The sequence below is a fragment of the Lycium barbarum genome, chromosome 8 (genome assembly GCF_019175385.1).
Source record: "Lycium barbarum isolate Lr01 chromosome 8, ASM1917538v2, whole genome shotgun sequence".
NCBI classification, from domain to species: domain Eukaryota; kingdom Viridiplantae; phylum Streptophyta; class Magnoliopsida; order Solanales; family Solanaceae; genus Lycium; species Lycium barbarum.
Genome location: NC_083344.1, coordinates 54167569 through 54179747, shown reverse-complemented (window position 1 = coordinate 54179747; position 12179 = coordinate 54167569). Strand labels below are relative to the sequence as shown.

Below are 12179 nucleotides of genomic sequence, written 5' to 3'. Positions count from 1 at the left end.
AGCAGAAGAGCTCGCAATACAACTATTAACCAACTGGGAAATAAAGAGGAGAGTAAAGACAATGACGTGGAATTATTACCTCGAGAGGCAAGTGCAAGAGGAAATATTACGAGAATGGTTACTTAGAGATCTGAAATGCCTTATAGTAAATTGAAGGGAATTGACCAACGAAAGAGAGATGTGAAGGTCATAATTCAATAAGAGAACACTTGAAGAAATATTAGGAATGCAAGATTAGATTAACATTCGAGGGCGAATGTTCCTAAGGGGGGAAGGATGTTACATCCTGTACTTTTGTATGTTGATTTGTGGTAAGTTAATCGACATAAGTTCAAGGGCAAGGTTAATTTTTGAGGTTATAAGTATTTATGCGACGCTTAACGAATGATAAGTAAGTGTTGTGAATGTTAGAGGTTAAGGGAATTATAGAGTATAAGTTTATCAATATTATACTCGTACTTTCGAGCTATGGTTCGAACCGCTGGCACCAGAGAGTTTTGATCATACACAACTATGCAAATAAAGAGATCGGTGAATAAAAGGATGAGGGTCTTAAAATGATTTAAGATTTAAAATTGTGGTTACGGTGATTGGAAATTATATTTTTTTTGGTGCGTATAAAGAGGCTATGGACTAAAGTTATACCACATGATTATGTTATTGGGTATCAGAAGTGTGTTAAAAATTATCACTATTTAAGCGAATCGAGATCAAGAAATTAATTATGCGCGTAGTTAGTTAAATGGAGAATTATAGTGGAAGATAGAAGAGTTAATTAAAGCTATGTTTGGATAATTGGTGAGGGGACAACATGTCCACATGTCACCATGTGAGAAAAGTAACAAAGTGACTATGCATTTAATGGACAGTAAGTGGCATATTGGAAAGGATGAGATTTAACTTGCTAGGATGTGGACCCCACGGTCAATAATAATATGGCATCATTTGAGAGATCATTTCTCTTATTAGATATAAACATATACAACAATTGTCTAGAATTAAAAGAGTTCATAAGAAAAGTTGGCTGCAACTATACGGAGAAAACAATGAAGGATCTTTTTCCTCTTTCTCTTTTAGTAACCCTTGATGTGCAGCATCCAAATACTTAGTAGCAACAATGATCATTTCCCTTTATAGCAGCAACGTACTGCTATTTTCATATGTATCAACTTGATGTTGCATTTTACAGATGTGATGTATAATTTTTTCTCAAGAACAATATTCGAGTTTTGAGCATCGCTTCGATCTCGTTGTTTCATTTGTCACGTGGTTGAATTCGGGCTTCCATCAACATGAATTAAAGTGGAAGAAGATTATTTCTTGGAGAATAAGGTAAGAATTCTCCTCTACTAGATATATTTAAATTCGTCCAGGGCATTGTTAAATTGTGAGACGAGAACTATGAAATTAATTGCGGGAAATCGGATAAATTATTATTGTTATCATGTGGGCTGTTTGGTGGTTGTTATGAATTATTTTGTGGGCTGGATTTGATATGAATATTCTATTACTGTTGTTGTTGGTATTGTTGTGATAACAGGAGATTAATTGGAAGCTCGGGTTAGGCGAGTTATATAGGGGAAATGCTGCCCGATTTCCGTTAAGTTCTTAACTAACGAAAATCCTAACCAAGAAAGTGTGAACTAAAGAATGATTCCTATTAGTGATTGGTTGTAGGTTTATAAGCTAGAAAGTATAGTTTACTAACGATAGCGTTACTTTCATATTAAATAGGCTAAAGGGGCGACACAGCAAACTTGGTTACGGTTAACCTATAACAGGTATGTTAAGCTATCCCTTCTTTCTTTTGGCATGTCTTAGATATAAGTGACGTATGATATGAACTTTGGGATAATTCCACTCATACGTTTCGAGTGTGATTCATGATCCTTATTCTCTTCTTGATGTTAGAACTCTTAAGGTGATTCAACTATTGCCTCTCAAGTCTTCTATATGTTGGTTAGTAGTCGGTATTTATAAGCTCCTATCCTTAGAGACTCTACGATGACTAATGTTCTTGACTTCCCTAAGCTATTTCACATTATCTTGGTAAATGTATATGATTCCTGAAGTTCTATTTTGATATAATCCACTGTGACATTCGAAGGATACTTGATATGATTATTGTCCTGATATTCAAGTGTTAGTTCATTCTATCTATTCTATCGAGTCTCAGATGACGATTTGATTTGCATATGGTTACTCACTACTTTGCTCGTGCATGCTGTTATTATATCTTTCACCGAGTCTCCTGATGGGCCGGGTATGTATTCGTGCACAGTTTCACTGCATTGTTCACCGAGTCCCTCACTAGAGGGCTGGATATGGTATATGTATATGATGATATGATTATGGTACCGAGTCCCATGATGGGTCGGGTATGGTATACGTGTACACGACTTTATTCACCGAGTCCCATAATGGGCCGGGTATGGTATATGATAATGATATGCATGATTTTGCTTCGTAAGGCACAGGTACAGTGATTTCTTGATTATCATACTTGTCTCCTGGAATCTCTACTTCAATTCTGAACTTCCTTAATGTATTTCCTGCTTTATATACTCAGTACATATATCTCGTACTGACCCCCTTTCTTTCGGGGGTGGGGGGGGGTTACGTTTCATGCCCGCTGGTGCAGATACTCGCTTTGGTGAACCTCCAGCTTGGGACTTCTACTCAGCTGTCTTGGAGTGCTCCATTGTTCCGGAGCCTAGACTTTTGGTACAGATCCTTTTGATGTATATATATGTTTATCCAGGGGTACGGCGGGGCCCTGTCCCGTCATATGTCATTGTTGATACTCTTAGAGGTCTGTAGACATATGTGTGGGTTGTGTACAGATGTTGTTCGGCTGTGTTAGCATGACTTATATTTGGGATGTTCCCATACATAGTGGCAGCCTTGTCGGCTTGCATATATATATATATATATATATATATATATATATATATATATATATGTATATATATTTTGGGATGTTGTATAGAGTAGCAGCCTTGTCGGCTTGCATATATATATTTTGGGATGTTCCCGTATGTAGAGGCAGCCTTTTCCTCTTGCGTATTATGTCATGCTTGATTGATTGTGACTCCTCAGGAGACAGGTTACCTTGATGTATATAAGTGACAGTTCTGAGACGACGTTTTGTTTTTATAAGTTTCCATATTATGTTTAGTTTCGGGTTGATTATAGCTAACAGGTACGTATACGAGTGTCCAGCTCGGGCACTAGTCATGGCCCACGGGGTTGGGTCATGACACCTCAAGCCTACAGTCCTTGTCCGTTATGGATTTCACTATTTCCGAGGTGAAGTCATATACACGCAGTACTCCTTTGTGCCTTGTGCTCTTTCACCCTTGTTGTGTACCCAACACTGACTTCTAACTTACTCAAAATCATATCAAGTTTGTCTAAATAATGGTCTTATCTTATCACCTTGTTGTTGTACTACACCTTTAAGTTCGTAGCTATATATTTCCCTTTTATCTTACACTCGTACTCAATTAATTATGTCTATCTTAGGTGCTTTCTTTAGTATTCCTTTCCATTTCTCCAGTCTATGTCCATCTTTTATTCTGTGCACGAGAAATCTCATGCTACCCCTGTATCCTTCGGAAAACACTACTCCTGCATAACCCCTTTCTCTTTTTAAAAGCGTATTATGTTCATCCCTATTTGTTCTTACCATCGCAGTCATTTTCTAGCACTCATCCTACCTCGTTGCTCATTTTTCTATAGTTTGGTCTTTCACAGTTCCGTCACTTATATTGCTCGTTTTCTTAGCTATATGATGTGATTCTTCGAATTAACAAAGAACCAATCGACCAGGATCTTGTTCTTGAAGCGATTTGATGGGGCAGATTCAAGCAACGGACGTATCTCAAGTTATAGGCGTTGGATTAAAGTGATTCAAAAACTATTTGAAAGATGACGATCTGAACTATAAAAATAACTATTGAATCGTTTAAATCAAGTAAGTATTGTGGCCGGAACGATGGAAAGAAAATTAAGGTTCTGGGTATGAACTAGAACGAATTTTAATCAAGAAACGCGTTCTTGAATGATCAAGAACAAATAAAGTTCCTAAGTCACCACTTGAAATAAACTTACATGATAAAGAAACACCACACGCTATTGAAAACAAGATAAAGACTATCACCACCTTGCTTGCAAACAAAAACAAGGATAAAGAACAAGAAATAGAGAAAATAACTCAATTACAAAACTTAGGTTTATGCTAAAAACGTGAAGCGATTTGATGGGCAGAATTCAAGAAACGAACGTAAATCGGGCTATACTTCTCGGAATTATGTGATTTCAAGACGAGGAGAAAGATGACTATTTGAATATAAAAATAACTATTGAATCATTTAAAACAAGTAAATATTGAGGGTACAACGATGGAAAGGAAATTTGGATTCTTGGTATGAAATAGAACGAATTGGTTTTCAAGAAACGCGTTCTTGAATGATCAAGAACCAACAAAGTTCCTAAGTCACCACTTGAAATACACTTACGTGATAAAGAAATACCACACGCTATTGAAAACAAGATAAAGACTATCACCACCTTGCTTGGAACGAAGAACAAGGATAAAGAAGACCAAACAGAGAAAATAACTCTATTGCAAACTAGGGTTTATGCTCAAAAACGTGAATTCTCTATTTACTAGTCATGAGAACCCTTTATATAGGCCTAGGGTCTCTTCTTTTATGACTACAAATCCCTATTCTACTCTAGAAAGGAAATAGCTAAAAACAAGGAAAGTAAAATCCCTATCCTATAAGGAAAAGAATAAAGAAAACTAGAATCCTACTAGAGCTAGGATAAAGATCCTACTAATGATATGAAATTAAATACTACTATAATATAAATCAAGAAACAAGAAACCTATTTAGAAAAGGATTCAAGAAACTAGAATGGGAAATAATCTTCAAACTTGAGCTTCTTGGACTTTTCTTTTTCTTGAATTTCAGTCTTGTGTTTCTTGACTCGGGAAACTATACTCGGGAGTTTGAATATCTCATGATTAAGTGTGATACTCGAGAACATTAGGAGCAAACTATAGCAAGGTACATTGGTGGGTTGCGGCTTTCCATCGCAGATGCTATTCGACTGCAACCTTATTGGACTTTCAATGATGTGCGAAAACTTGCTATCAATTTTGAACAGCAACAAAAGGAGCCGAAAAGATCTTACGCCAAGAAGAACTATTCTAACCAGGGGAGTAATAGTAGTGGTGCTGGGAATTCCAAGGCAATTCATAGAGGTAATTCTTCTAATTAAACTAATGCTAAGAGTGATGAGAAGAAACCTCAAGGGGATTCAACTAGAAGAAAGTGTTTTAAGTGTCACGGTTTTGGCCATCTACAAGCTGATTGTCCCAATCGAAAGCCTATTATGATAGTTGAGGAAGAAGATGGGGCTGATCATGAAGACAACCAAGAATCTGATCAAGTTGATGAGGAACGTGAGGATGTCGAAATTGAAGCCGATGAAGGTGCTTGTTTAGTTATTAAGAGAAGCTTACATGCTGGACATAAAGATGAAGAGCCATGTCAAAGAGAAACACTTTTCCACACTAGGTGTACTTCACATGGCAAGGTATGTTCTGTGATTATTGATGGTGGAAGTTGCACTAATGCTGTTTCAGAAGAGATGGTGACTAAATTAGGTTTGAAGACGGAGAAACATCCCAAGCCTTGCAACATTAAGTGGTTACAAGATGGTGGAGGTATGAAGGTCACGAAAAGGTGTTTGGTCTCTTTTTCAATCGGTAAAATCTATATAGACCAGATTTGGTGTGATGTAATGAGTATGGATGCTTGTCACTTATTACTTCGCAGGCCATGGCAATATGATAGGCGTGCTTATCATGATGGATACCTTAACACCTATTCATTTATTGTTGATGGACGTAAGATAACTTTGAAGCCATTGCACCCAAGAGAGCTTAATAAGAAGACCAAACCCATGGGTGATGCCCTATTGACTAGATCACAAGTTTTTGGCCACATTAATAAGGGAGAGCCATTGTATATTGCAATAGCTATAGAAGACTCACAAGAGGAGGAGAAAAAGTTAGATGCACAAGCTAAAAAGCTACTTACTAAGTTTGATAATGTGATCTCTGAGGATGTCCCATTAGAACTTCCACCTATGCGTGATATTCCACATCAAATTGACCTTGTACCTGGGGCTTCTTTGCCGAACAAAGCTGCTTATAGGATGAATCCTACACAACAAGCTGAACTCCAAAGGCAAGTTGAAGAGTTACTAGAGAGGGGATTAATAAGAGAGAGCCTTAGCCCTTGTGCTGTACCCGCTTTGCTTGTTCCTAAGAAAAATGGCACCTGGAGGATGTGTGTTGATAGCCGGGCAATCAACAAAATCACCATCAAGTATCGCTTTCCAATCGCTAGGTTAGACGATCTATTTGATCAATTGCATGGTGCTAAAATCTTTTCCAAGATTTATTTGAAGAGTGGATATCACCAGATTAGTATGAGAGAAGGTGATGAATAGAAGACTGCCTTCAAGACGAATGGTTGGTAATGCCTTTTGGTTTGTCTAATGCTCCGAGCACATTCATGAGACTTATGACTCATGTGTTTAGACCATTCATGGGGATGTTTGTTGTTGTTTACTTTGATGATATCTTAGTTTTTAGCAAGGAGGATGTCGAACATGAGAAACATTTGGAGAAGGTTGTTGAAACCTTAAGAAGGGAGAAGTTGTATGCACAACTCAAGAAGTGCATCTTTTATGCTGATAGCGTTTGCTTCCTTGGTTACATAGTAACTAGTGCTGGTATTCAAGCTGATCCAAGTAAGATAGAGGCAATCTTAAGTTGGCCAAGTCCTAGGTCAATTTCAGACATAAGGAGCTTTCATGGAATGGTGTCCTTCTATAGACGGTTTATTAAAGATTTCGGCACATTGGTTGCTCCTATAGCTGAGTGTTTGAAGGGAGGCATATTCAAGTGGAATGAAGATGCCCAAAAGAGTTTTGAATTGATCAAGAATAAGATGACACAAGCTTCTATCCTTCAGTTACCAAACTTTAATGATCTATTTGAAGTAGAATGTGATGCTTCAGGTGTTGGCATTGGAGGAGCCCTTAGTCAAGCAGGTAAACCCATTGCATACTTTAGTGAGAAGTTGGGTGGACCTAAGCTTAGGTATGCCACCTATGAGAAAGAGTTTTATGCTATTATTCGAGTTTTGCAACATTGGAGTCATTACTTGCTGCCCAGAGAGTTTGTTCTATATTCTGATCATGAGGCGATAAAGTATCTTAATCATCAACAAAAACTCAACGCGAGGCATGCAAAATGGGTAGAGTTCCTTCAGAATTTTCAATTTGTGATCAAGCACAAGGCTGGAAAACTAAATCAAGTTGCTGATGCTCTTAGTAGAAAACCATGTGTGCTTTCCATCATGTAAACTAATGTATTCGGATTCGACCATATTAAGGAACTTTATGAGGTTGATCCAGACTTTGGAGTCATTTAGACGAGATGCTTGGAAGGTCCACAAAGAATGTTCTTGATAAGTGATGGTTTTCTTTACTAGGGCAAGCAACTTTGCATACCACAAGGCTCTATAAGAGAGTCCATTGTTAGAGAAGCACATGAGGGTGGATTAGCTGGTCACTTTGTCCATTCTAAGACATCAAAGATGATTCAAGAAAACTTCTATTGGCCCAAGTTGAATCGAGATGTTTTGAGGTTGATTGAACGTTGTGAAAGTTATAAAAGGGCAAAGATGCATGGTAGATATAAAGGGTTATACGAACCTTTGCCAATTCCCACAACACCTTGGGAACATATCAGCATGGATTTCGTGCTTGGATTACCAAGAACTCAAGAAGGTAAGGATTCTATCTTTGTCGTTGTAGACAGGTTCTCTAAGATGGCCCACTTTATCTTATGCAAAAAGACAAGTGATGCAACACATGTGGCTGTTTTGTTCTTTAACCATATTGTCAAGTTGCATGGTATTCCTAGAAGTATTGTTTCAGATCGTGACACTAAGTTTCTAAGTCACTTTTGGTGTACTCTATGGGCTAATCTTGGTACATAGTTGAAGTATAGTTCATCTTATCTCCCTCAGAGGGATGGACAAACAGAGGTAGTCAATCGGAGTTTGGGTTCCCTATTAAGAAGTCTGGTTAAGAAGAACATAAGAGAGTGGGAGTTATTGCTGCCACAGGCTGAATTTGCTTTCAACAAGTCCGTGAATCGAACAACCGGAAAGAGTCCTTTTGAAGTGGTGTATGGTAAGAATCCTCTTGGTCCCTTAGAATTATCTCCTCTCATTCAAAATCATTCTTTTAGTGGAGATGCTGATGAGAGAGTTAAAGAGTTGAAGAAAATTCATGAGAATGTTTTACAGGAGATTGAGAGGCAAACAAAAACATACAAAAAACAAGCTGATAAGAAGAGAAAGAAACAACTCTTTAAATAGGGAGACTTAGTGTGGGTATACTTGAGGAAGGAAAGGTTTCCTAAACAAAAGTATCCAAAATTGCAAGCAGGAGCTGATGGTCCCTTTCGTGTTGTTCAAAAGTTTGGTAATAATGCTTATAGAGTGGAGCTACCAGAAGAGTATGGGGTATCCCCGATATTTAATGTAGCTGATCTTGCACCATTTATTGAGCCTTCAGACTCGAGGACGAGTCTTTCTCAACCAGGGAGAATGATGCAAATCGAGAAGCTATATTGGGCTTTTGTTATTTAGGGCGTCAACAACAAGCTCTTGTGAACCCAAGAATTGGTATGTGGACTTGTCTTCAAATTCAAGAAGCCCAAGGATGATTTCAAGCCCAAGAAGCCAAGTTAAAATTACTTCCTTCTTAAATTAGGATTAGTTGTTTTCCTTGTTCTAGTAGGTTTTACTTTCCCCTTTCCTTATAGAATAGGGATTTTACTTTCCCTGTTTTTAGCTACTTCCTTTCTAGAGTAGAATCGGGATTTGTAGTCACCAAAGAAGAGACCCTAGGCCTATATAAAGGGTTCTTATTCTTTGTTAAACACTATTCACGTTTTTAGCATAAACCTAAGTTTTGCAATAGAGTTATTTTCTCTATTTCTTGTTCTTTATCCTTGTTTTTGGTTCCAAGTAAGGTGGTGATAGTCTTTATCTTGTTTTCAATAGCGTGTGGTGTTTCTTTATCACGTAATTTGATTTCAAGTGGTGACTTGGGAACTTTGTTGGTTCTTGATCATTCAAAAACGCGTTTCTTGATTAAAATTCGTTCTAGTTCATACCCAGAACCTTAATTTTCTTTCCATCGTTCCGGCCACAATACTTACTTGATTTAAACGATTCAATAGTTATTTTTATAGTTCAGATCGTCATCTTTCAAATATTTTTTGAATCACTTTAATCCAACGCCTATAACTTGAGATACGTCCGTTTGTTGAATCTGCCCATCAAATCGCTTCAAGAGCAAGATCCTGGTCGATTGGTTCTTTGTTAATTCTAAACTATACTCATGATTCCTAAGGATTATGACGAAGGGTCTGATATTAATCCCTTTCATGATGTTGATGAAGATGACTCTAGCGATAATTCTGATTTTACTAGGAGACGACAGGATGATGAATTTGATCATCCAAGAAGAAGGAGGAATCATATAAGGGAGAAAAGAGATGATGTGAAGGTTGATGTTCCTGATTTTGATGGAAAAGCCCAAAGGGATGCGTTTATAGATTGGTTACTCACTGTTGAATGAGTCTTTGAGTTCAAGGACTATTCTGAGGAGAAAAAGCTGAAGATTGCTGCCATCAAGCTTAAAGGATATGCATCACTTTGGTGGGAGAATCTTAAACGAGAAAGAGAAAGAGAAAGTCGTGGAAAGATTCGAACGTAGGAGAAGACCAAATAGAGAAAATAACTCTATTGCAAACTAGGGTTTATGCTCAAAAACGTGAATTCTCTATTTACAAGTCATGAGAACCCTTTATATAGGCCTAAGGTCTCTTCTTTTATGACTACAAATCCCTATTCTACTCTAGAAAGGAAATAGCTAAAAACAAGGAAACTAAAATCCCTATCCTATAAGGAAAAGAATAAAGAAAACTAGAATCCTACTAGAACTAGGATAAAGATCCTACTAATGATAGGAAATTAAATACTACTATAATATAAATCAAGAAACAAGAAACCTATTTAAAAAATAATTCAAGAAACAAGAATGGGAAATAATATTCAAACTTGAGCTTCTTGGAATTCTTTTTTCTTAAATTTCAGTTTTATGTTTCTTATTCTTTTGGGTTTCTTGATCTTCATCATCTTTCATCATTCTCCCCTTGTTGAGAAAGACTCGTCCTCGAGTCTAAAGGCTCCATAAATGGTGAAAGATTAGCAAACAAAAACAAAAAATTTGGAATAACCCATACTCACCAAGCTCTAAGTTGCATTTTTCTAGCTTGTCATAGACCTTCATCATGTTGTCAACAAGCTTTGCATATGATCAAACCAAATCCCACTTTCTTAGTAGTAACTTTGTTCCCTGATTTCTCAGATATATCATCTTAAATTTATCTTCAATGTTTAAGCCATGATCAAAACTTATTTCTTTTTGATCTTCATGAATCTTGAAAACTCTCGTGCCTATGTGGTGTTTGCATGAAAAATCCGAGACAGTGCCATGAAAACCTTTATATAAATCAAATTCAACTACCTTTGGATCAAGGTTGGAGATCAAATAATGTCTTCTTAAGAACTCCTTGACAAATTTGCTACTCCCAGATTTGACATGGTTATGGCCATTAACCTCAATGAAATTGAGAGATCTTAAATTGACACATTCTTGCAAAGGTTCATCCTTTCGAGGAATAATTCTTGCTCGAACTACATTATATAATAAACTCTCATTCATAGACACTTTTTTCATAAACTCGTACTTTTTCCCTTCCAAATATTCATAGACTATTGGTCCTATGCAATACGCTGCTTTGGTTGGTGTGAAGTAAGAAACAAAATCTATATTATTTTCAAAATTTCTTAATGGTGGAAACTCAATCTCACAAATGGTTGGATGCTCTACATTGATGGGACCAATGATTTGTAATTTGGTCACAAAAGAATCATCAACATACTTGGATATTTTAGCAACATCTTCTAGATTCAAGGGAACCAACTTAATTTGTCGTCCATCCTTTGTAAAAGAATAGGTATTATGATATTCATCATAGTTAGCACACCTTTCATACACCCATGGTCTTCCAAGTAATAAGTGGCAAGCATCCATCTTTGTTACATCACACCAAACAAGATCATTTTATATTTTGCCAATAGAAAAAGAAGCTAGGCTTTGATGAGTTACATCTAAACCACCATCATCATTCTCAAATTTGATGCTATAAGGATATGGATGAGGTTTTGTTAACAAGCCAAGTTTAGAAACCATCTCTTTAGAAACAACATTAACATGACTTCCTTTATCAATGATTAACGAACATACCTTATCATGGGAGGTACATCTAGTGCGAAAAGAGATATTTCTTTCCATAGTTTTTCATCTTCATGAACCCAACGTCCTCTTGTTTCTTGCATATAATGCATAATATTCCTCAACTGTGCTCTGATACCAAATTGATGTGATTCTTTGAGTTAACAAAGAACCAATCGACCAGGATCTTGTTCTTGAAGCGATTTGATGGGCAGAATTCAAGAAACGAACGTAAATCGGGCTATACTTCTCGGAATTATGTGATTTCAAGACGAGGAGAAAGATGAATATTTGAATATAAAAATAATTATTGAATCGTTTAAAACAAGTAAATATTGAGGGTACAACGATGGAAAGGAAATTTGGATTCTTGGTATGAAATAGAACGAATTGGTTTTCAAGAAACGCGTTCTTGAATGATCAAGAACCAACAAAGTTCCTAAGTCACCACTTGAAATACACTTACGTGATAAAGAAACACCACACGCTATTGAAAACAAGATAAAGACTATCACCACCTTGCTTGGAACGAAGAACAAGGATAAAGAAGACCAAACAGAGAAAATAACTCTATTGCAAACTAGAGTTTATGCTCAAAAACGTGAATTCTCTATTTACAAGTCATGAGAACCCTTTATATAGGCCTAGGGTCTCTTCTTTTATGACTACAAATCCCTATTCTACTCTAGAAAGGAAATAGCTAAAAACAAGGAAAG

The 12179-nt window shown here is 36.8% G+C and overlaps 2 protein-coding genes across 2 annotated transcripts; both read left to right on the top strand.

The window, feature by feature from the left end:
* Nucleotides 1–4403: 4403 nt before the first annotated feature.
* LOC132607824 (uncharacterized) lies at nucleotides 4404–6528 on the top strand. The gene is made up of 3 exons (XM_060321902.1): nucleotides 4404–4427; nucleotides 5059–5259; nucleotides 5302–6528. The coding sequence occupies exons 1-3, from the start codon at nucleotides 4404–4406 to the stop codon at nucleotides 6526–6528; spliced, it is 1452 nt and encodes a 483-aa protein (XP_060177885.1).
* Nucleotides 6529–6626: 98 nt separating this feature from the next.
* On the top strand, nucleotides 6627–9741 carry LOC132607823 (uncharacterized). The gene is made up of 5 exons (XM_060321901.1): nucleotides 6627–7430; nucleotides 7578–8018; nucleotides 8118–8410; nucleotides 8594–8735; nucleotides 9514–9741. Exons 1-5 carry the CDS (start codon nucleotides 6627–6629, stop codon nucleotides 9739–9741), a joined length of 1908 nt encoding a protein of 635 aa, XP_060177884.1.
* The last annotated feature ends 2438 nt before the right edge of the window (nucleotides 9742–12179 follow it).

Bases quoted from the DNA above. Each gene is read 5' to 3' on its own strand.
- LOC132607824 (XM_060321902.1), top strand. From the start codon at position 4,404: ATGGAAAGGAAATTTGGATTCTTG. The intron at 4,428-5,058 runs GTATGAAATAGA...CGAGAACATTAG, and splicing joins AAAGGAAATTTGGATTCTTG to GAGCAAACTATAGCAAGGTA. The intron at 5,260-5,301 runs GCAATTCATAGA...ACTAATGCTAAG, and splicing joins GTGGTGCTGGGAATTCCAAG to AGTGATGAGAAGAAACCTCA.
- LOC132607823 (XM_060321901.1), top strand. From the start codon at position 6,627: ATGGGGATGTTTGTTGTTGTTTACTTTGATGATATCTTAGTTTTTAGC. The intron at 7,431-7,577 runs GTGCTTTCCATC...TTTCTTTACTAG, and splicing joins CTCTTAGTAGAAAACCATGT to GGCAAGCAACTTTGCATACC. The intron at 8,411-8,593 runs GCAAACAAAAAC...TAATGCTTATAG, and splicing joins GTTTTACAGGAGATTGAGAG to AGTGGAGCTACCAGAAGAGT.